General features: G+C 38.6%; 1 protein-coding gene across 2 annotated transcripts; it reads right to left on the bottom strand.

Annotated features, from left to right (window-relative positions):
• Positions 1-12,450: 12,450 nt before the first annotated feature.
• On the bottom strand, positions 12,451-23,296 carry LOC311275888 (terminal nucleotidyltransferase 4A-like). 2 transcript variants are annotated; one of them, XM_084385180.1, is made up of 13 exons: positions 22,471-23,296; positions 19,890-20,013; positions 19,255-19,301; positions 19,031-19,151; positions 18,134-18,241; positions 17,758-17,886; positions 17,298-17,511; positions 16,924-17,050; positions 15,747-15,853; positions 15,486-15,640; positions 14,809-14,937; positions 13,942-14,055; positions 12,451-13,446 (listed from the first exon to the last, which is right to left on the bottom strand). In XM_084385180.1, the coding sequence occupies exons 1-13, from the start codon at positions 23,106-23,108 to the stop codon at positions 13,300-13,302; spliced, it is 2,160 nt and encodes a 719-aa protein (XP_084241306.1). In that variant the 5' UTR covers positions 23,109-23,296; the 3' UTR covers positions 12,451-13,299. The 2 variants fall into 2 exon arrangements, with proteins under 2 accessions (XP_084241306.1, XP_084241307.1); XM_084385181.1 differs by having other exon boundaries at positions 22,733-22,839.
• Positions 23,297-23,770: the final 474 nt, after the last annotated feature.

Genomic DNA, 23,770 nt, shown 5'->3' with positions numbered 1-23,770 from the left:
TGCGGTGGGCTGTCTAAAAAGGGAAAAGGGGTCGGGAAACAACCAGCGGCCACTGATGAGGGGCGAACAGTGACCGAGCAACCACATCTCCAGCCTAAGGAGAAAGAAGCTTGGATGGGTAGGACACCTGATTTGCCAAATCAAAGACAAAGTCCCTGTGACCGAGTAGCCCAGCTTATTAGAAAGAAAGCCACCCTCAAGTGCCACATTCATGGGTTCGCAATTACCGCTCTACTGTTCACAGGAGCACAAGTTAGTATAATCGACTGCAACTGGAAGAGTAAATACTTACCGGATCAAGCTCTGCGACCACTGTCAGAAATAGTTGATGGGGGCGACTTCAATGTCTCAGCTGTTAATGGAGAACCATTGAGATGGGTAGAATTGACAGTAAACCTGCCCGGGAATGATGATACAAGTTTGGCTATTCAAGTGCCTTTCCTCATGGGGAAGATGCCATTAGAGCGGCCATTGCTGGGGTTTAATGTGGTCGAGGAGATAATAAGAGGAAAGAAGGACACTGAGCAGGGTCTATGTGTTTTTGCAGAACTCCAAAAGATGGCCCTGGACATCAAAGGTGAACAAGCCAACGCGATAGTGAGCTTCATTCAGGAACAACCCCATGTGAACCCCGCGGCTATTGTCACAGTCGGCCCTAGAGAAGTTGTCGTACCACCCGGTCAGGTGGCTTGGAATGCTCTGAGCCAGTAGTACTGTTCGAGTCCAGTAAAGAGAGTGCATCATTAACTCAACTAGACATTGGAGAAGGTCTGATGGAATTAGAGGGGACAGGGGACTATGTTAGGATTCCCCTGGGAAACCCTACTGCTTGTGAAGTCACTATCAGACTACGTAACCTTTAGGAAGTATTCAGCCAATATCAAGCATGACCGAAATGAAGCAGCAAGACTTGGTAAACAGAGGTGACTTATCAGTGAGCCGTGGAGAAGAACCAGGTTCCCAAGAACATGAGGACGTCCACAGGGCAGACAGCTTGTGGCATCCTCCGGTCGATGTAAGCCGGAGAAGAACAGCAGAAATAAGTCAAAGACATGCTTTATGAAGAATCCAACGTGCTTGCTCGTGGAGATGATGATATTGGGTGCATCCCAAGCTTACAGATGACGATTTACCTGAAGGACGACATCCCTGTTCAGCAAACTTATGCCTCCATCCCAAAACCCCTATATAAGGAGGTGAAGAAATACGTTCAGGACTTACTAACTCAAGGTTGGGTGGTCAAGTCGAAGTCTCCATATGCAGCCCCGGTGGTGTGCGCTCTGAAGAAAGATGGCACACTGAGACTGTGCATAGACTATAGGTTGTTAAACCAGATGACAGTCCCAGACCTACATCCACTTCCCCGGATCCAGGACCTCATTGACGGGGACGGGTAGTTCTACTATGATATTAGACTACATAGCCTATAATAAAATGAATTTTCAAACCTGAACCAAACATATTTTTATTCAAAGATCAACAGTCTGTCATTAATCTTTAGTCTGCCTCAAAAAACAACAACATTAAAATCATGACCTCAAATTTCATTGTGACCAAAAAAAAAAAAAACACTGTTGTAACAGTGCATAAATCAGACATTTCAGGCTATATAGCCTAACACTAATAAGCCTTATGCCAAAATTATTATTATGACGAAATTGTCGGTCATTAAATAAGAAAACTAAATAATTGTGTAGATGATTTGCTTTGTGTAACCCAACATCAGACATTAGGCCGAAGTATTTTTTTGCACACAGTGCCGCGACCAATCAATCACTCCTTTACGACTGGCTGCACATTCACTGTCCTCGCGGCTGCTGCAACTCGCGCTCGCTTATCAATGCATTTAAATTCGCGCCTACGGTATCTTTGTAGAACTTGAAAAAAAGAAAAGATGCTGCAGCCAATGAGCAGCCGGCGGGGGCTGGCTGCAGGACGACTCAACCTCCACGGACAGTTTTTAATGTTTTATCAGACAATAACTACTCAAGAATTTGCTTTAGTATAATTTTCGGGACAATTAGGGCCGGATTCGGGATTCGGGACAACAGCTTCGATTTCGGGACTGTCCCGAATTTTTCGGGACGTCTGGTCACCCTACACCAGCGGCATTTCAGAGGAGTATGGAGGGGATGCTGGACTGTGGAAGTAAAATAATGTCAAATGTTTTTGAAATAAAAAAGCCTGTTGAATTGCACTACTTGAAAAAAATAGGCATTGCATTAACCATGCTTGCATTTTAATGCATTGTATTTTTAGGGCTTGCATTTTTATGGGCTGAAATTCAACATGGTTGAATATTTAAGCTGTGAATATTTCAATTAAAAACATTTTAAACACATTTTCATTATTAAAAATTAAATAATCCATATTCACCTTTCGTATTTCACTTCCAAAATATTCAAACTGTTTAAAAATACAACCTATAATATTCAACAGGCAATTTTCGGTCCATTTTATTTTGCTTTGCAAATTCGCTTCCACAAATTCAGTGGTTCAAATTCGACAGTAAATTCAACATTGACATCCAGGAACTGCAGGAAAAGCAGTAGATTGCCGAGCATACTCTCCATCTGATGTTAGTCGATCTCACCAGCAGGTGGTGCAAAAGCGTGTGTTGTTGACGAAGACCAGCAACAGTTAGAACAAGTAATTCATTCATAAAATGAAAATGATTATCTGTGTCAGTATATATGCGGAAAAGATGATAAACACACAAAAGCTGTGTTTATGTTTAATTCAATAACTTCATTGTTACTTTCCCTGTGTAGCCTACATGTTATCAGCTTTCTCTATGAACGGGATTATAATCGGTTTCCCTCAATACCTCATACTCAAGGATTCCCCTTTCATTGGGACAAAACGCTTAACGTAGCTTAATGGACTAACACAGTGATATAAAAGACCAAACTCGCACCTTATTGGGGATGTAGGCTGTAGGCTACTATATAGGCTACAGGCAAGCAGATGGACTCAGAATATGAACTTAACGCGCAAAGTTTCATGCTGAGCGTTTCGTGATATACTGGCATAAAATCAACACTTGATCAATTAATACTAACACTTTCTCTTCTGTTCTATTCTCTCTCTCTCTCTCTCTCTCTCTCTCTCTCTCTCTCTCTCTCTCTCTCTCTCTATATATATATATATATATATATATATATATAGTATGCCTACGTGTATTGCATTAGCTTAAACTGGGAAGAGTCATAGCACTTGCATATTGTTGTCCTCCTATTGTTAGTTTAACTGTAAATCGCTTTGGATAAAAGCGTCTGCTAAATGACTAAATGTAAAATTGGCTTGACATTGGACATTCGCACATTTAGTGGTAAATAATAGTCTCTAAAGTTGCATAAAACATTGGCATACACGTTTCTAACTTCAATAGCAAACTTACATTTATTTGAATAAATATCAAAAATCCAAAGGGTGCGCAGTATGCCTGACACTACATGAACACTTTACAGGTTTTATGACTGTAAGTCGTTCTATTCAAATGCTATCGAAGTTAGAAACGTGTATACCAAAGTCGTATACACCTTAGAGACTAAATGTGCGAATGTCCAACGTCAAGACAACTTTATGCCAGTCTATCACTGGGAAACACTCAGCATTAAGCTTTGCGCGTTATTCTGAGTCCATCTGCTTGGTCTTTTTTTGGTCTGAGTTTGGTCTTTTATATCACTGTAATTAGTCCATTAAGCTACATTAAGCGTTTTATATGTCCAGCAGGGGAATCCTTAAGTATTGAGGGAAACCCTAATAGCCTGCATGCAGCACATTGCAACAATATAAAGTTAAGGCAACTAAACAACCAAGAAATATATGTCAACCTCAAAAAGGTAACATTGGATCTGTACATCCGCATTGGGGAATAACATTAATCTCGTTCACGGTAGAGAAAGATGCATGTAGGTTACACAGGAAAAGTAACCGTGAAGACACTGAATTTAACATAAAACAGCCGTCATAATAATCACAAATACACTTACATTGCTGTAAATGAGTTTTATGAATGAATGGCTTGTTCTAACTGTTGCTGGTCTTCGTCAACAACACGCACTTTTGCACCACCTGCTGGTGAGATCGACTAACATCAGATGGAGAGTATGCTCGGCAATCTACTGCTTTTCCTGCAGTTCCTGGATGTCAATGTTGAATTTACTGTCGAATTTGAACCACTGAATTTGTGGAAGCGAATTTGCAAAGTAAAATAAAATGGACCGAAAATTGCCTGTTGAATATTATAGGTTGTATTTTTAAACAGTTTGAATATTTTGGAAGTGAAATATGAAAGGTGAATATGGATTATTGAATTTTTAATAATGAAAATGTGTTTGAAATGTTTTTAATTGAAATATTCACAGCTTAAATATTCAACCATGTTGAATTTCAGCCCATAAAAATGCAAGCCCTAAAAATACAATGCATTAAAATGCAAGCATGGTTAATGTAATGCCTATTTTTTTCAAGTAGTGCAATTCAACAGGCTTTTTTTATTTCAAAAACATTTGACATTATTTTACTTCCATACTGGACTTGCTGAGATATTAATTATGTATCCCGTATCTCGACGACATACTTTGCTTTGGTAAAACGTTCAGTGACCATGTTCAGGGGCTAAGGAGAGTCCTCAGAGTACTGCAGCATCATGGAGTAAAGTTGAGGCCAGCAAAATGTGAACTCTTCAAGAGAGAGGTCAGATATGTGGGAAGAGGGTGAATGGTGGGTAGTTTCGGAGGATGGTGTCCGCATCGACCCAAAAGACCTAGAAGCAGTCCTCTCCCTGAAAGACCAAAAGCCCACTACTGTCGGGGAGTTGCGGCAATTGTTGGGGTTCCTCAGTTACTACCGCACCTTCATCCAGGACTTTGCACGGATCGCTAAGCCACTGTACGAACTCCTCCAGTCTTGGGGATCAGTAGCCTCTGGGGAGCAGAATAAGTCAGGTAAAACTGAGAAAAAACGGAACCAGTTACCATCCTGCGTGAAAGTAGAGTGGATGAGTGTGCACCAAGGTGTACGTAATATATGCACATTTACCCCCCCCCCCCCCCCCCCCCCCAATTGTGCTCCATACAGATGCGTCCAAACAGGGGCTTGGGGCTGTGCTGCACCAACAGCAAGAGGGCAGGCTCAGAGTTATTGGCTATGGCTCCAGAATGTTGACTCCTGCCGAGAGAAGTTATAGACTCCACTCTGGAAAGCTGGAGTTCCTGGCAATTAAATGGGCTGTCTGCGAGAAGTTCCGCAATTATTTGTTCTATGTGCCACACTTTACAGTCTTCACAGACAACACCCCGTTAACGTATGTCTTCAGAACGGCCAAACTCAACGCTGTTGGACATAGGTGGGTGGGAGAATTGTCGGACTTCAGATTTGACATTCGCTACAGACCAGGCAAAATGAATGCGGACGCGGACATGCTCTCTCGTTGTCCCCTCGATATCACTAAGTTTATGACCGCATGTGCCAAAGTTCTCACAGAGGAGGTAGTCCGGGCTACGTGGGAAGGAAGTCGAGCTGACCAAGAGAATGAAGTTGCCTGAGTTGCGGCGTCAAGAGAATGCAGAGTGCCAGTTTGGAGTGAGTCTCATGACACTTGACCGCTCTGAGATGAAAGCCGCCCAGAGGGAAAATCCTGTTATCGGCAAGGTGATAGAATTAAAGGAGAGTGGTGGAGAACTGACATCTGAAATGATGAAAACGCTAAAGGAGGCCTAAAGAGAAGTTGTATGAGTGGAGAAAACTGGATCTTGAAGAGGACCTGCTCAATCGTAAAACCAATTACAGATCTCAACTTCTTCTTCCAGCTAAGTTTAAGGAGTTGGCCTTGAAACAGTTGCACAACGACATGTGTCATGTAGAGACGGAACGAGTTCTAGACTTAGCAAGGAGCAGATTCTACTGGCCTTTTATGAAGAAGGAGATCGAGCACTATGTCACCCAGCAGTGCCGATGTGTGAAGCAAAAGAAACCTGTGGTGCAGATCAAGGCTCCGATGGGAAGTCTTACCTCAAGTTGTCCACTGGACCTGGTGTCCATCGATTATCTGCACTTGGAGTGGAGTCGGGGCGGATATGAATATATTCTGGTGCTGGTGGACCATTTTACCAGATTTGCCCAGGCGTACCAGACAAGAGACAAGTCTGGAAGGACAGCGGCTGAGAGGGTATTTAACGACTAGATCACAAGATTTGGATATCCTTGCCGGCTCCATCATGACCAAGGCCGTGAATTCGAGAACCATCTCTTCTTGACTTTGCAGCAGTTAACAGGTATCAGTAACTCCAGAACAACACCTTATCACCCCCAAGCAAACCCAGTGGAACGCTTCAATCGCACTCTGCTACAAATGTTGAGGACACTGGAGAAGAAGAAAAAGGACAGATGGAAAGACCACCTCCCGAAGGTAGTGCACGCTTTTAATTGCACTAAGCATGAAGTGACAGGGTTCTCTCCATTCTTCCTCCTGTATGGACATCACCCTCACAACCCTCAGGTTGTTTGGTCTAAGATCAGAGGATGACCAAAACTCCCCTCGAGATTATGCAGAGAAGTGGGCACAACGGATGGCTGATGCTTATAAACTAGCCACGGACAACAGTAAACAAGCGAGCTATTACAAGAAATACTATGACTAGCACCTTCGAGGTGTTGTGCTCCAACCAGGAGATCGAGTTCTGGTTCGTAACCTAAGTAAACGGGGCAGGCCTGGAAAGCTAAGATCATACTGGGAGAGAACAGTGCACATGGTCAAAGAAAGAATAGGAGATGGACCAGTCTCTCAAGTGTACCCTGAGTCCAGTGGAGGCCAAAATCCAGCAATTATACGTACCTTGCATTGGAACCTGCTTCACCTGGTTAATGACCTACCTGTAGACTCACCACCTCCGGGAGCTGATGAGTCATGCAGACCTAACGGAAGGAAACAAAGATTGTTAAAATCAGCAAGAGAGCCTGAAGAAACAAATTCAAAGTGATTCATGTTCAGATGACAGTGACACTCCAAGAGCTTACTACTGGTTGCGCTCCTCTGAACAGCAGAGATCTAAGCAGAGAAGGACTATACCTGACACTTACGAAAGAGGAGATTGGAGATGGAGAAATAGTGAGGATGGACCTGCGAGGCATGGAGAGATTACTCTAGGAGTAGAGGAAGAATACTTACCTGAGCCAGTAGCAACTCACTCATTGACTGACTTATTTGCTGCACCAGAATCTGAGGGGATAAATGATCAGCTGGTAGAGATGGTACCTGTGGAGGAAGAAAGACAAATAGTTAGTCCAATGGGAAAAGCTGCAGGAGATAGATATGTGAGAAGATCCAGCAGAGAAAGAAAACCCACACGGGTCTTCACTTACCCCTCATTGGGTCAGCCCAATTATGAACTGCCTACTGAGATAGGGGCTGCTCAATTTAGGCAGACACAGCAGTTACCGTATTACTCTGGGGTACAGGGGCCAGTATGTGTGACTTGTGCTCATGTCCCACCTACATTTCCTTATCAGATAGGGTCCTATCCTACCTTACCACCTTATGCTGCCTTTAGTGGATACTAGAGAATTAGTACCTACAAGAAAACAGGGTTAAGACACACACACGTGGGTAACTATGAGTCATGGAAAAGAAGCCGCCATTACAAGAGCGACTCGTTACTGATAACAGCATAACTAGGTCTGTCTCATTGTTTTGCCAAACAGGTGGGTGAAATCAATCACCATGGACATAATGAAACAATATGTTGATAGCGTGTGTACACTGGTTTAGGAGGGTGATATACATTTCCTGAGTAGAGTTAAGATGTTTAATAAAGACAGTGTTGTGTTTATGGTAATTACGTTTCATTCGCGTCAGGCCTGGTATTAATATAATAAAATCTGGATGGTTAGAGGCTCCAGCAGACTAAATACCCAAAGTAATGTAATGTTTATAGCTTTATAATTGTGTTTATAGCATAAAGAGCAATGTTTTGAGCAATCGCCATGGGTTTCATGTTTGAAGTATATGTATATGTACATATAGCCTGGCTAACGTCAGACCAAGTCTCATTTGAGACTTGGTCTGGGAACCACGTGTTCATTTTCTCGTATTTGAGGCGTGGTTTACGAATGCCCAGAGCCGTTTATTGGGCGCTATGAATGTCTATCAAATGCGCCTGTACGTAGCTCATAACCAATCGCTTCAATTATACCAGATGACGTATGTAGAGTGACTGAAATTCAACGAGGAAAAAGACGATGGGTCAAAGATTTATTTGTGCACGATGGCGTTTAGCGAATATTACCGTTTGTGCAAGATAAACATGAGGGTAGAAGGTAACGTCGAGTCTGATGCCATGTTGGATTCATAGATAATAAACAAACTGCTTCGGTGTCGTCATCGTCTTGCTGCTCCCTCCCCGTTCTGTGATTGGTTCCCTTTTTCAGGGGAAAATCTGGTCCATGGTGTCCAGACTGCCTAGCAGCGTGAATAAAATCGCGCTGCAAGCAAGGCAGTATGGGGAAACCCAGGCTAACGTACATATGTAATTGTTAAATATTATACATAATCTTTGCATACTATATTATATAGGCTTCTGTTGATATTTGGATTTTATAATATGTTTTAATGATCTTTTGATTAAGTATATCCACTGTACGGTACATAGTAATTCAGTTTAAATGGTTATATTGTGTAACCAATGGTTCGCTCAACTATTCAGTTATACAGTATTTAGTAGGACACATTTGTACAGACAACAGAGACTGTAATACATTGTGATGTATGTTTTACGGGAAAAAGTATTGAGTTATCTGAGAAAAATACTACCTGAGTATAAGAAGAAAGACTTACAAGAGTGATGCAACACATGTTTATTGGTGTTTTGTTTGAGTGAGTCACATGTAAGGTGACACAAGATATTGTGATTTAATTATACAAATATATATATAAATAATCTTTGAATTATTGTAATAAAAGATTACAAGAGTGACTCGTTACTGATAACAGTCTCATTGTTTTGCCAAACAGAATTAACTTACTGCAGCACCACCAGTCGGACGGCGGGCGTGCTACACATGCAATATTTAAAGGTGCTGTATGTAATTTGTTTGACTGAACTAAAGCATTGCTATTTGGGACAGCGCCATACTATACCATGAGGCCACGGGAGAGGATTTGTGAATGGAGGTGGAGCGATGCAACTTACACTGGTAGGTCACATGAGAATGACAAGTTTGGTTTGCCAGTTGGCGGACAACAGCGTATTAAAGCCATGGAAACGAACAGGGTCAAAGACTGCAGATGCTACCCAACCTAAAAAGCCTTGTCAATAAAAGAAATTGCAAACGTATACATTAGCTGATCAACGTACAGTGTAAGACTCGTCGCTTTCCATTGTCAATTGCTCTTGCATGTTTTGTGTCCTCAATCTGGCAAGCCGCGTGTACGTCGAGTCTGAGGAGGAGAGGGCAGTGGAAACGAATCTCTCCAATATTTTTAATTTGGACTGCAGTACCTATTTCAACCGCTAGCTGTCAATATTACATACTGCACCTTTAAAATAAGTTTGTAATGGAAAAATGGCCCTTGTGCAAAGTCGACCTGAAGTGGTGGGTTTTCTTTTAAAAACTATTTTCAGTCGTGGGGCTACGCGTTTCAAATATCATAAAATGAGGAGAAGGAGGTTGCAAATAATAATTAATTGCATAGATGCTGTGATCGAAATGGTAAAAAGAAATGAATGGGTCCGGAATCTTAGGTGAGAAATGTGGCGCATCCGTTACAGACAATGAATGCACCCTTGAATTGTCTCGCAAAAACACCCAGCTATGTGATAGTGGGTGGGGTTTTCGTCATCCTGTGAATGCAGATATTATGGCTATAAGGCATTTACATTACTCTGATTACATCCATTTACAATGTGTCCTCGACTACCTCTCTACCAGGACACATAACATTTTGATCACAAACACGTTTACACTTGTCTTTTCAATGTGTATGTGGACAACACCTGGACTTGAGGCCACATTGATGAAGGATTTTTTCAAGCTAAAGAGTGGTCACAGTGATCTCAGTTGCATGGAATGAGCAATGCTTCGAACAGCAGAGCAAGAGCGCCTCTGTGTGGTTCACAGACAATGTGTTATGTAGAAGTTAAAGACATGGGAATTCCTGTATAATATGGGTCATATGAGAGAATCACTTATACAGTAATCATTTATATAAACTGAATAGACATTGTGGAAAAAAACATCATCAGCTTGCCTCTAGAAATGCTGTACAACACACAGGGTTCCCGCATTTTTTTTTTGATGAATGATTTCTCTTGACCATTCTGTTTGTATGACTTGTACTACTACATTTTTTTCTAGTGATTTCTGGGAGGTTAAATTCCAGTTGTATTTCAAGTAACAGTACTTTAAAAAATAACAATATGCCTAATTATTATTATTATTATTGTTTATTATTATTATTATAATACTAGCTTATAATTATTATTATTATTATACTAGCTTATAATTACACCATTTTTGTTATTAGTACAATTAACTAGAGAGAGAGAGTGACTTTAAGCCTCTTTTATTTACAAACAGTTGCAAAAAGTTTTTTTTTACTAATTCATAAAACTTATACTTAAACATTAACCTACTTTTTACCAAAGTCTTAAACATACAGTATGTAAAGGATCGATTCCTCCATTAAGAAGTGTTTTATTCTTCCTTGTCAGTCAAATTGCCATATTAGCCTTATAAAACAAGAAATTAATTAACACTATTTTCTTTCAGTTTGAGGCACTATATTTTGGTCCAAAAACAAAGACCATTTGTAAAGAGAAATTTATGACTCAATTCTCCTGACACACCAAGAATTTCTTTTAACCTTGAACTACCAATCGTAATATGAAAAAACGTTTTGTGGGAAACCCCACAAATAGAACACGTTTCCCCTGGCAAAGGATTCAAATGTGCCTTATATCTATTTGTTGCTAGTGTGAAATCCAGTGTGAAATCCCCCATTGTAAGTCTCCATTCCTTTTTTTCAATTGGTTTCTTATAAGGACCTCCAACTACCTTTTGGAGAGGTGCCTGACTCAACAACATCAGTCCACTTGGTCTCTGGAAGTTCTTTTAACGCTCTTATATTGAGAAATTTTACACAAACACAAAGTGCTTTCTTAGAAATAGTGTTAAAAAAAAAAAAAAAAAAAAAAAAAAAAAGTTCAGGCATTCTAAAAGAGAGCCAATTTCCTACATTCACAGCCACACTGATCTTGGGGAATACATTTTCAGATATTCCAACTTTTAGTGGCAGAACAGGAAAAGATTCTTGAATATCAGCTAACAATTTTTGCACAGTTCGAACAGAACGGATACCCGTCCTTATGGCCCGTTTTTCAGCAGTAATCCATTGGTCATTTGACCTAAAATGGCAAATCGTACAAATTCCCGCTCCCACCAAGCTTGTGCACACAGTCTGTGATTCCAATATCACACTGGAGAGGTGAGAATTAAAAATTAAGGGTTCTTCTAGATGCCATTGACTAGGTGTCTCAGAATCAATAAAAATCTGCCATGCATTAAACACTGAGGCATAAATAGAAGAGAGTCCACTAAGATCCATCTCCTTTGAATTCATTAAAAAATTTCAGGGATAACTTGTAAAGGCATTTTGGTTTTATCATTACACCAAAATGCTTCTGTTTTACCCTAGTTTTTCATATGATGCTCTCTCACACAAGCCAATACTGTAATTAATAATATCAAGGTTTTTTTTTTTTTTTTTTTTTTTTTTTCACAAAACAAAGAAAAATCTAATAAAATCAGAAAAGGGGCATAAAGAACACAGCAGCCGTTTAAGATGTTTATTTTAAAAATAACTTGAGTACAAAACATACATAAAAAATGTATATCAAAAAAAAAAAAAAAAAAAAAAAGTCTTGAACTTAAGACATCATATTACATTCAAACATCACCTGCATTCAGGTGAGAGGACTTTCTTTGTAGATCCTTTAGTGTTTCATTTTGTGATTTTAATCACTGCATTGGCACAAAACTCTCCACTTTCAAGACACTTGTAACAATAAAGCCTCTCTGGTGATCAAACCTTCAGCGTTCTCAGAACATCTAGTGAAATTAAGAGTTGGCTTCGGGACCATACTGAAAATGGTCAAAATGGAATCTGTTTGAATCAGGGAGGCCTTAGAAACTATAATCAGGTTTCATGCAAGAATGTATGAAGTGCCAATTCTTGTCAAAAGGTGTTATGGAACAAAAATATTTTTGTGTGAAATGTTTTGTACAAGCATGGTGAGCTTCATGGCAATCTTTTTTTAAATTAAAAAAAATATACTAGGTGGAGAGAGTCGCCATCTTGTGGTAAAATAGAAAGTCCAAGAAGACCACATTTTGATCATGTGGGGTGGTGGGGGGGTGGTGTGTGTGTGTGAGTGGGGGGGGGGGGGGGGGGGGGGGGTATGCAAGAGAATATGGAACTGATTAAAAACCCTTTAAATTGTAGAAAAATAGTATGTCCTTAATCAGGAGATTAACAGAAATTAGTAACTGGTTAACCTAAGGTATTCAAGTAATTCACCGGATACTTTTAAAGTGTTAAATAAATTACACGTAACATGGATGGCAGTATACAAGTCTGAGAGGGGAGATGATTTTGATACAGAGCAAATGTTAAGTTACAAACTTAAGTGCATGCCTGAAAGTCCAGCAGATAGCAAGTAATATGTAGTACACAAGATTTTAACATGCACAAATCCACAATCCCAACAATAAAACTGGTTGTGATATGGATTTGAACATGATAAAATAATATGTACATACAAAGTGATCCATAGTGTAATGTCAATTTACATTCAATTTAAGAAAATTAAAATTGAACTAAAATAAAATAAAAATATATTGCACAAAGATAGTATGTGTGAAGATTTACAGTACAAAAGCAATCACAGCCTAGCGGTACCGCAACAAGATTTCTGTTATCAAAAATATTCTGAAAAGCAATAACAATAGATGAAAAATTAACTATCAGTATTTTTCAGTTAACAAAAAAAAAAAAAAAAAAAAAACACAAAAAGGTATCAGACACTGTCATACAAAAAAAAAAAAAAAAATAGGAAGGAATATGGAACATTTAAATGTGTAGTCACAGGAAGAGCACTAGACAAAACAAATCAAAGTGCAATTTCAGATGATGCCCATCTTAAACAGAAGTGTTACCTTTGACCTAGGAAAACAAAGGTCTGTGGCCCACATCCTTTATCTTGGGCAGAAGTGGAAGTGGTAGACAAGTGGTTGGCACTATCTGCTGAGGCTCATGGGAACAGTGTCCCTTCGACGCCGACGCCAGCTGTTACGGCCATACTGAGGATGATGGCCTCTGGGAACATGCACGATGTTACGCTCTAAACAATTAGTGTGTGGAGGCCCCTTGAACCTCTGGCCATTCTGAAACAATACATACAAGTATTTTAAGTATGATACCAGCCAGCAGTAAGCATTTATCAATACTTTAGGCAACACAAACAACCTATGTTGACTGATAAAAATGAAACTAGGACGGTCAATAAATTCAATGTAACTTAAAAATAGATTTAACAGCAAACTTTTATTGCATTAACATGCTGTTAAGGACTGAAAACAACATCAAACTCTACATCACTCAGTCTGTAACTAAATAGCAGCAGTTTGTTTGGGTCAGGTTCCAAAATTTGAGTCCTGGTAATTTAATACCAGTATTTACTTCCAGTAGCAAGTCTATGAAAAATAACACAATGTGTAGTCACAATTTACATCAAGCACTGCCTTGTTTTTTATGAACTACTTGGAAATTTGATGTGCCATCTTTGTCAATGGGATATTTGAAGAGGGGGGAAAGAAAACAACTAGGTTAAAACCCTTACAAACAAGAAAAAACCCACACATTACATTAGTGTCCCTTACATTAGTGTAGTGACTCTGGCTGGGTATTGAGCTGGAGTAAACAGGAGACAAATGGAGTACTCCATTCATATGAGTCAAACCATCCATACACTGTTTGCTGGGTAATGGGTGTGACTGAAACAGGAAGAGGGAATACAAAAAAGTGCATGGGTAAATACAACCACAACTGGAATTCCACTGGCCAACTTAAAACAAACAAAAATGTATTTTGTCAGAACATAAGGACTCCTTTGAATGGCTGTTAAAGGAGGAAGATGCTCAAATAAATAATCTGTTCTGCCACAGCTTAAAATGTAGATGACTCCCAGATTTAAAAAAAGCAGTTATTTTAATAATATGGTGGATGATGTGAGTCGAGTTGCTGAGAGACATATTGGCTGCATCTGAAAGCTGAAAAATGCTGCCTCCACAGGCAAGATAAGGAGGTAGGAAGGCAACAAGACACGTCCAGTCATGCCACATTCTGTCTACTAGATGTATCTTTGCTGCCTTTGATATCCCACACTACTGTGCATTTAATTCTATGACAGTTTAGCAAAAATAAACATGGCGTCTGAAAGTTGTGGTTGGTGGTCAGTTTGTGTAAATGTACATTTCTGACCAACTGTTTCCACTTTGATGTAATTTCTAGTGAGAAATTTGTATTTTAGTAATCAAATATTTTCTTAGTTTTCATCAAAGCTTTCTCTATTTTGTTGCCTCAGAAGTCTGTCCAAGATCAGTTTTGCAAGGTGTCTTTGTGCGCAAAAGCTGCCTGCAAAGTCATTGCCTGAGAGGGCAGTGAGGCATCAAGTCAGCTGCCTAAGCTTTCGAGCGCAGCCATCGACTGGACAAATTATATAAAAATCAGAGGAATGTTGGCCTTACTTGACTTCCAGAATGCAGAAAAGTTCCAGATGCGTTTGCTTTTCTCTGTGGTTTCTGATTGGTATCAGTCATGCAGGACATTGGAAAGAATTCATGAAGAACTGAAGCTTTGCACGGTGTGTCAGAATCCTGGGAGAGAAAGAGATAGAGACAACCTCAAATGGCACATGTAAATGTAGGAAATTACAAAGCCAATGTAATGACAGCAAACTTAAAGGGTTAGTTGACCCAAAAAGGAAAATTCTGTCATCATTTAAAATCACCCTAAAGTTGTTCCAAACCTGAATGAATTTCTTTCTGAACAAAAAAGATTTATGGAAGAATATAGGTAACCAAACAGTTGATGGCCCTCGTTGACTTCAATAGTATGAGAAAAAAAAAAAGAAAAAAAAAATACTATGGAAGTCAATGGGGTCCATCAACTGTTTGGTTATAGACATTCTTCAAAATATCTTTGTTTGTGTTCAGCAGAAGAAAAAAATTGTATACATGTTTGGAACAACTTGAGGGTAAGTAATTGATGACAGAAATTTCATAAGGGGTAAACTATCTCTTTAATGGTCTTGTATGGGTTGACTTATTGGATTTAATGCAGAAGTGTGCTGACATGTGCCTTTAATGAGTTCTCTTGCAAACTCATATCTAGTTCCCTTCAAGAAACTACACCAGGAACTTACAATGTCACTCCCAGACAGTGAGGACACAGAGGAAGATGATGAAGAGTGCTGTTGAAGGTTGGACAGGGACACAGGTGAACCAGCACTGAGTGGTGATGAGGAGTCTCTCTGCTGCTTCTCACTTGAGGTCTTCTCCAAGTCTACAACATTCTGGACTAAAATGACCAGAAACATTGTCAAAATCAACTTGGCCTTCGTTCTCAAAGCATAAAAAAAAAAAATACTTTCCACAAAAAATTGTGTGTGATTCAAATGACTTACTTTTAATGTCAATCATCTTGGCATTGTGTCTGTTCCCCCACTGCTGAATGATCCACTCCCTGTAGCTAATTACTCCCTGGGTCACTTTAATGATACGTCCCAATGTGCTTGAGATTGAAAATGTACATATTTCAATGCACAGAAAGGTTCATCATGTTAAAGAACCAAAAACTAATTTGTGAAGGAAAATAAGATATTGAACAACATTGGTAGTTACTGTATATATAGTACAATATTATAGTAATAATTCTTTAACCTACATAATAATAACAATGGAAATCATTTTTGCATTAAGCATAATGTAGCAGAGTGACATCACAGGACTGAATGAATGAACATGGTAGTTCCACATAAATATAATAATAATAATAATAATAGGTAAAACAATATAAACAAATGTCAACTAAATGTATGCAATATATGTACAGATGTAAATTCATGGCCACGCAGACTCCAATGAGATCATGCAAATATTTAAATGAGCTCATTATCCACAACATTAATTTTGATGCATTTCATAATGATTAGGACAGTCACATTGCAGGACAATATCCATATTTACATGAAATTGCTAAAAATTTAAACACATAAGTTCTTACTCCACTGTCTAGCCACAAAAATTTAAATAAGTGATTTTACATTGAGGGTAGTAAAATTTCACAGCATGTTAACATTCTAACAAGTGAAAGGGATAGTTACATTTTTATCAGTCACTCTCAACCCAAATAATGCACACACAAAATATGGTAAGTGGAAGCTTCTGTATGTAACCTATTTGATGTGCTCACTGCTCTATGTGCGATATTTAATGCTTATATGTGAATAAACCGCTCAATTAAATCGGTTCATTATATTACGTGTCTTCAGAAGACATGGATTAAACCATTTAATTCTTTTAAGATCTCTTTATGAAATTTAGTTTTGGTAAAATGGACTTTCAATGGAGGGACAGAAATCTCAGGTTTCATTCAAAATATCTTCATTTTAGTTCCGAAGCTGAATGCAAGTATTGAAACAGCATGAGGGTGAGTTAATCATGGCATATTCATTTTGTTGGGTGAACTAACCCTTTAGGTCTTTAAAATGTCATTGGCTTAAAACATTCAAGCAGCACAGAAATGGCTGGGGCAGCAATTTTCATTTAAAAGCAATAGTTGTGGACTCATCTGGGACTAACCTTTCCATATTTCTGTTGGGGTAGGAGCGGGATAGTGGAGATACAGCGTGACTCAAGATGAGGTATGCATAGTTAAACACCTCCTTCACCTGCATGGCACTGTAAGAGCTCCGGCCGACATCATTTCCTAACAAACAGAGAATCACTTGTTCAAATGCTTAAGGTTAGTTTAATTTCAATTAAATTCGCATTAACACAGCTTTTCAACCTATGCTTTTTTTTGGCCATTCTGTAGCTGTACTCTGTGCCACTTACATTTTTGATTGCGACATCCAGAACATCCAGAATAAATCAAAGTCAATAAATTTGACTGACTTGTTTCCTTCATTGCAAGGGGATAAAACTGGTTGATCTATGGTGGTTTGCCCTCATACCTGGTAAGTTTGGATCCTCAATACAGAGCATTGAGGGTCTGTATGTTTTCTCCATGACCTTAATGATCTCCTCTTTGGCCAGATACGCTCCTCCATCCTTCACACGGATGCCTGTTTTCAGATAATTAAAATGCCGTCCATACAATTCGAAGAATTCGATGAGCAGGATGCCCAAATTAATATTAGAAGCTCTGCAGTCTATTCTGGGATGGAGCTGAAAGAAACAAAAGACCATGTCTGTTTATTGTAACAATTAAATGACCAAATCAATAATTTGTTTTAAATATCTGATCAATCATGAACATCAAGGTTCCCAAGGGATAAATACCATTATAATATTATGGTCAAATGGCTCAATGCAAAATGAGGATAAATGGTATCAATTAGTAGGAGAGTAACACCAGCTGGAAAACAGCATGCATAAAAGCACAACACGAAGATATCCTTCTTGGTGCCTCACCTGCAAGAAGCTGATGGCCATTAAAATGAGGCTGTAGGAACTGATACCACCCGTAAACACCTCGTTCAAATCTCTCTGGAGCAGAAACTGCTTCAGCACAAAGATCAGGTATGGCAACACTGAGTATTTCTGTATTCAAAAGAGAGGAAATAAAAGAATAGCAGCACATAGTGTGTTCACTCAGAAATATTTATATTTTCATATATGGCCACGATATGGATACATTAATCATTCAATATCAATGAAAATCAGTTCTTAACACAAGATTCAGTGTTTCAAGATTCAGCTACATGTTTTCAGTTCAACAGCAGCACCAAATCAAGCACTTAATGTGGGCTCAACATGCTCATTTAAATGAATTAAAGCAAGCTCTCACCTTAAGATGATCCTTGATAAACCGAGCTGCTTTGACACCAGTTTCAACATTAAAGCTGATGTCTACCTTCACATCTGTCTCTCTGTCAGTCAGTTTAATTATTGGTACCTGTACAGAAAAAGACTGATTACTAAATTGATTCCTCTTAGTTTTTGGAAAGAGTATTGGAATTATTACTGTTATTTTTTACAATCACCAGCAAACCACACAACAACAACAACAACAACAACAACAACAAAAAAAGTCCCTCTGTACTTTCACATCAATAGCAGCCCTGTTTGCAAGCGTAGAAATTCTGTCTAAGTGCAATTATGAAACTAATATTTAGCTCTGTACAGAATCTGCACTTGAATGCCATTGTCATTCACAATCATCCCCCACATTGCTTACATGTTCATTAATTTGTTGTTTAACTTGTGAATTTAAAAAAAAAAAATTTTTACAATGGTTGATATGAGAAAATCAAAAATGCAAGAACTTCACATACTACTACGAGAACAAACGTTGATACTTTAACTTTCAGAACTCAAAATTCCTCCCTAGTCCAAAAAGTTAAAATGAAACTAAGCTGCAAAGACTCAGGCACAACTATGCAGTACAAGAAGCAGTTTAATCACGCACATCTCAGTCAAGTACGGGTGCTGGATCTCATATATATAATGCAAGTAACAAAGTAAAGATCCGCACACCGAAGAGCTCCCATTTACATGATGTGCGGATCTTTACTTTGTTGCAACTATGCAGTACAAAACATACATTTAATAGGTCCCTGATCATTTCAGTCTGAACTTAACAACCTTAAGTTACTACTACTAAAAGAAAAAAGGTACTTCTATAAAGAGGCAAGGACTATAACCTTGAGGTGCTCACTGAACAACAAGGCTGATAATGACTAACCGTAGCCTTGTCAAGTAGTTTGATGGAGAAGGGCTCAGCAATGTTGTTCTGCCTGAGTGCCTGGTCCAGCTGCTGCAGAGGTGCTTGTTCCCATTTTCCAAACACCACCAGGTCAATATCACTACATAATGCAATTAAGAACAAAAATTATACAATAACAATAAAAAAATAACAAAAACATTTATCACTGCAAGTTCAAACATATGTAAACAATCATACAATACCTGGTAGGAAGATAAAGTCCTGTACTGAAGCTGCCAAATATTTCAACCTGAAAGATGAAATGGCACTTTAACCTTTTTAGACCTGGCAATCGACTAGTATGTGCAGTTTACACTGCAATCTTTGGCAGACACTCAAAAGAAAAGCAAAGACTGAATGTCACCTCTCCTTCTTAAGATGAACTTGTAGGTCTTCTGTACTAGACCTGAGAGTATTGTACTTAAGGAAGGAATATATGAGGTAATCTCCTTAACCATTCTGTTGGCAGAGATGTTTAATTCTTCACTGAAAAAGTGCTGACTCCCCAACACATTTTAGATGGGTTAAGGAAGTGATTTAGTATGCTTACATTCAGTCCAAATTTTTTGAAACATGGTCACCTTTGCCAAGCATACTTCGATGACTACCACTTTTCTGAAGTAGGGGTTACCTAAATATCTGAACAGAAGAGGACCTCAAGCCTTTTTAGACCTTTGATGAATCTTTGTGTTTGCCATTTACTGTCTCTGTTAGTTGCCTTGAAGATGGATTGTTTGTCAGAATGTCAGAGTCACATGGGGTAAAGTAAATGTATAGATACTTTTTTTCCCCTGCCGATGTCAAAGAGCAACATGTTATCTCTCTGTGCTGGACTCACCTTTGCTGTAGGCCACAGATTTTTTATTACAGCTTCAATACGATTGACAACATCTCTCCTCATTGCTTCCTCTTCTGGGCGTGGGGACATGAAATGATAAAAATCCACAATCTCCTCATGCAGGCTGGGGAAGATAAACATCACAATCCTTACAACAACTCGCTTCCAATTGAAGAACTATGATATGAATAACATGAAACTCGAGCTGTATGAACAGACACCGGGTAAAATCTCAGAACATGTTAATATATACAGCATTAGTGCCGAAATGCCTGTCCCATGTGTAAAAACAACAACAACAAAAACATTACTTATCTTGTGTGCATCTGAGCTCATAATAGGCATATGCCAGGGTTGTAAGTAAAAGCCCTGAGAAAAAAAACTTTCTCAGGTCAGAAAAGTTCCTTAATGCACACTAAAACCACACTTTAGAGAGGTATTTGAGGGTAAGTGATGTGTATACTCTTAAAAATAAAGGTTCCAAAAGGTGGTTTTCGCAACGATGCCATAGAATAACCATTTTTGGTTCCCCAAAGAACCTTTCAGTCAGCAGATCTTAAAAGGAACTTTATTTTCTTAGTGTGAAGAACATTTTAACAATATAAAGAACCTTTTGTGGAAATGGAAAGGTTCAATGGATGTTAAAGGTTCTTCATGGAACCATCAATGGTGATAATGAATTATCGCACACTCTTAAAAATAAAGGTTCTTTAAGCAACTCTTGTTCCCTAAAATTGCATAATGTCGAGAAAAACTTTACAGTGAAAGTTAAATTAGTTATTGCATTTAATTCAGTAGCAAAACATTAAGTGTTGCCCACTTTATTGGTACACAGTTTGTGTATTTTATACAATTACTAAATTGTGTTGTCTGTTATAAGAGACTACTGAAAACAAATGTAGTTTATTTTAAAGTATTGAACATTAAAATAAAAGTAATAAAGTGTAAATAAAGCTCTGTAAAACATGCATTTTTACAACAATGTTGTAAATGTGTTACATCAGGAAATCAAAAGTTCTGCACACACTTGTGGGCTTCATGCTTGAACACCTGGACCAAATACAGGAAATACATCATGCAAGTAAACAAATGGTCAAGTGCAAAGACCGCAAGTGTGGCTATTGGGACAGGACCAGAGATGTTTTGCCAGAAAACAATGCTATAATGAATAAGTGACATTCTTACAGGTTTTTGAAGGGTGTGTATGTGCATGAAAAAAGACCAGATCACTAAAGTAATGGAAAGGTGTGGAGAAAGCTGCTCAAAACATTGCATGTAAAAATGTCACTTTTGTGTCTTAAGCAGTTTTCTTGCAATAACAGATTTTCTGCATGTGGTAGGTTGACTTGAGAGGTAAACTTGATGTGGACTTGATGTGGTAAACTTGAGAACCAGATCATGAACTAATTAGGTTCCACATTAATTCAATTCAAACTCCATTGAGGCTATTTTGTTAGGTGAAAGTAAATCCACAAAGTAAATTTGTAATATATAATCAAAATCAGCTTCGTCTCTTGAATGACATCAGTTTGAACATCTTTTAATCCTTTGTGAGGATTACGAGGACAATTTTTTCCTAAGTAAAGTTGGTCGCAAATTCAGTTTTACAAGTAGGCTAGGCTACGTTTTTGTGAACTGGAATAAATTGATATTGTGGAAAAAAAGCTGACTCAAAAGAGCGTTTCGTTTAGGAATCCAAAAGCTCACATCGAGAAAATCAAGAATATGGAAAGAGTATCCAGGACATTCTACAGATGTAAATTATAAAAATCAGTTTTCATTTTTGAATTAACCATTTCGGTAACGCTTTACAATAAGGTCTCATTTGTTAACATTAATGTATTAACTAACATAAACTAACAATGAGCAATACATTTGTTACAGTATTCATGAATCTTTATTAATGTTAGTTACTAAAAATTCAGTTGTTCAATGTTAGTTCAAGTTAGCGCCAAAACCATTGTGGGTTGTGAAAGAAAGGTGATGCAACTGTGGTTATATGAGACAAAAACATTTATACTTTAACTGTATACGCACTGTGACCCTCTAAATATAGAATCAAAAGATATTTCAGTAGTCTAAAAATGATGAACTAATACAGACCTGCATCAGTGGCAAATACATTACACCTTTGAGGCAAAGTTTTCCTTAGTTGATCATAGTTTTCCTTGTAATAGTTATATGCTTATAAACACATTCAGTTCCAAACTTATGGACTTTAAGCTTGCTTGTTTGTTTGTTTGTTTGTTTGTTTGTCAGGCTCATCAGTTTGTCACATTGCTTTGGACTTGTGGGCTTAGTTAACACCACGGACCAAATGTTAGTTAGTTACTTAAATACATTTTACTCCTGGTTGATAGTATTTCAAACAAAATGCCGATCTGGGCCAGCATTTATTATAGATATCTAAACAGCAAGAACCAAGAAAGTACCCTAGTCCCTTTTTTCCACCAACACAAAGGCCGATGCACAACTAACTGACATCACTAATCAACCTACTAACACTAAGCAAAGTTAAAAAAGCAACAACAAAAAAACTACTGTGAAAAGTGTCACCCAATATTAATGAAAGTACTCTTACCCATTAATACCTAGACTGTATCTTCTGGTTGCCCATGGGGTCTCACTTAAATAACTGTCATTAGAGTGGGACAGAAAGTGGTTCATTCCATATGTGCTCGCTTTATTGTCATGCCTCTTTCGTTCTGCGTGGTGTTTAAGCTGGTTGTCCATCATTATTTGAGTCTGTAGCCGCTGATAATGTTGTTGTTGTAAACAATTATTGACATTGTGCATATGTTCAGTGAAGTTAAAGTGAATTTTGGCTGGATTTGAGCTCATACCGTCACCAGTAGTAGATGATGAATCTGATGTCGGACTGTCACTTTCGGAATCCGCTGAAGATAGAGGTGATAAAGAATCACAACCGTTGACCTCGACCGGGGTGACATAAAGAGGTGCAGGACCAGAACATGCGTATGGAGATCTCATGGCACCACCATCATTGCAAGGCTGTTTGGTGAAATTGTTCATAGGTTTTAAAACTGTGTTGGTGGGAACCAGCGTTAACTGCTTCATGAAACCGGCCGCCAACGCAGGTGTGTTCACCCGCAGCGGGTGACAGTGGTTTCGCCTTTGCGAGGTTTCCCATACGCGCATCCATAAAGCGTTGGCAGGTCCTTTCTGTTCGGGCTGAATCCAAGCCACCCGAGGATCCATCTAACTGTACCGTTACAAATCTCCCAAACACTCTCTCACATAAGGGCAGACAGTCGCCCTCAAGAGCTACAAGACTCACGTGAATGTGTGAGACGCTGAGTAGAAGTTTAAAAATCCCGGGAAAGACTGAAGAAACCGAGATAGTTCCTCTACGTGAGCCGTTTCTCAGCGGACTGTTGAATCCAGAGCATTCCAATATGGCGCACATGAAATCTCGAATCGATTGCGCATGTCTCTGGGAATTTAAACTTCTTCTGGAAGAGCAACGAACACACCCCCTTCCATTTCCCCACCCATTTATCCAACCTTATGGAAATGTGATGCAAGCATTTTCTAGGTTTGCAGTTTAATGAATAATTTACAAATCCTATAATTTGTATCTTTGGTTTGGTATTTAAATGTGATTTTACCATAATATTTCGTCACAGAGCTTAGCACGTAGTCTTAATTTTACGGTTATAAAAAGTAATGGTAATTATGTTCCCAAGTATTAATGAAATTTAAGCAGCATAGCATGACAGAATTATGAGAACAAAGAAAAAATTGTGGTTCAGCCTCCACCATAAATTCAGTTTCCAGTGGGGAGATTCAGAGTAGCCAATATGATTAGTGGCTTTAAAGAAATGTCTTACAAAGATAAATCATTTCAAATGTATTTTTAA

Source organism: Rutilus rutilus (assembly GCF_951802725.1).
Source record: "Rutilus rutilus genome assembly, chromosome: 17".
NCBI lineage: Eukaryota > Metazoa > Chordata > Actinopteri > Cypriniformes > Leuciscidae > Rutilus > Rutilus rutilus.
Note: the sequence above shows the minus strand (reverse complement) of the source record. Positions and strands in the feature narration are given on the sequence as shown.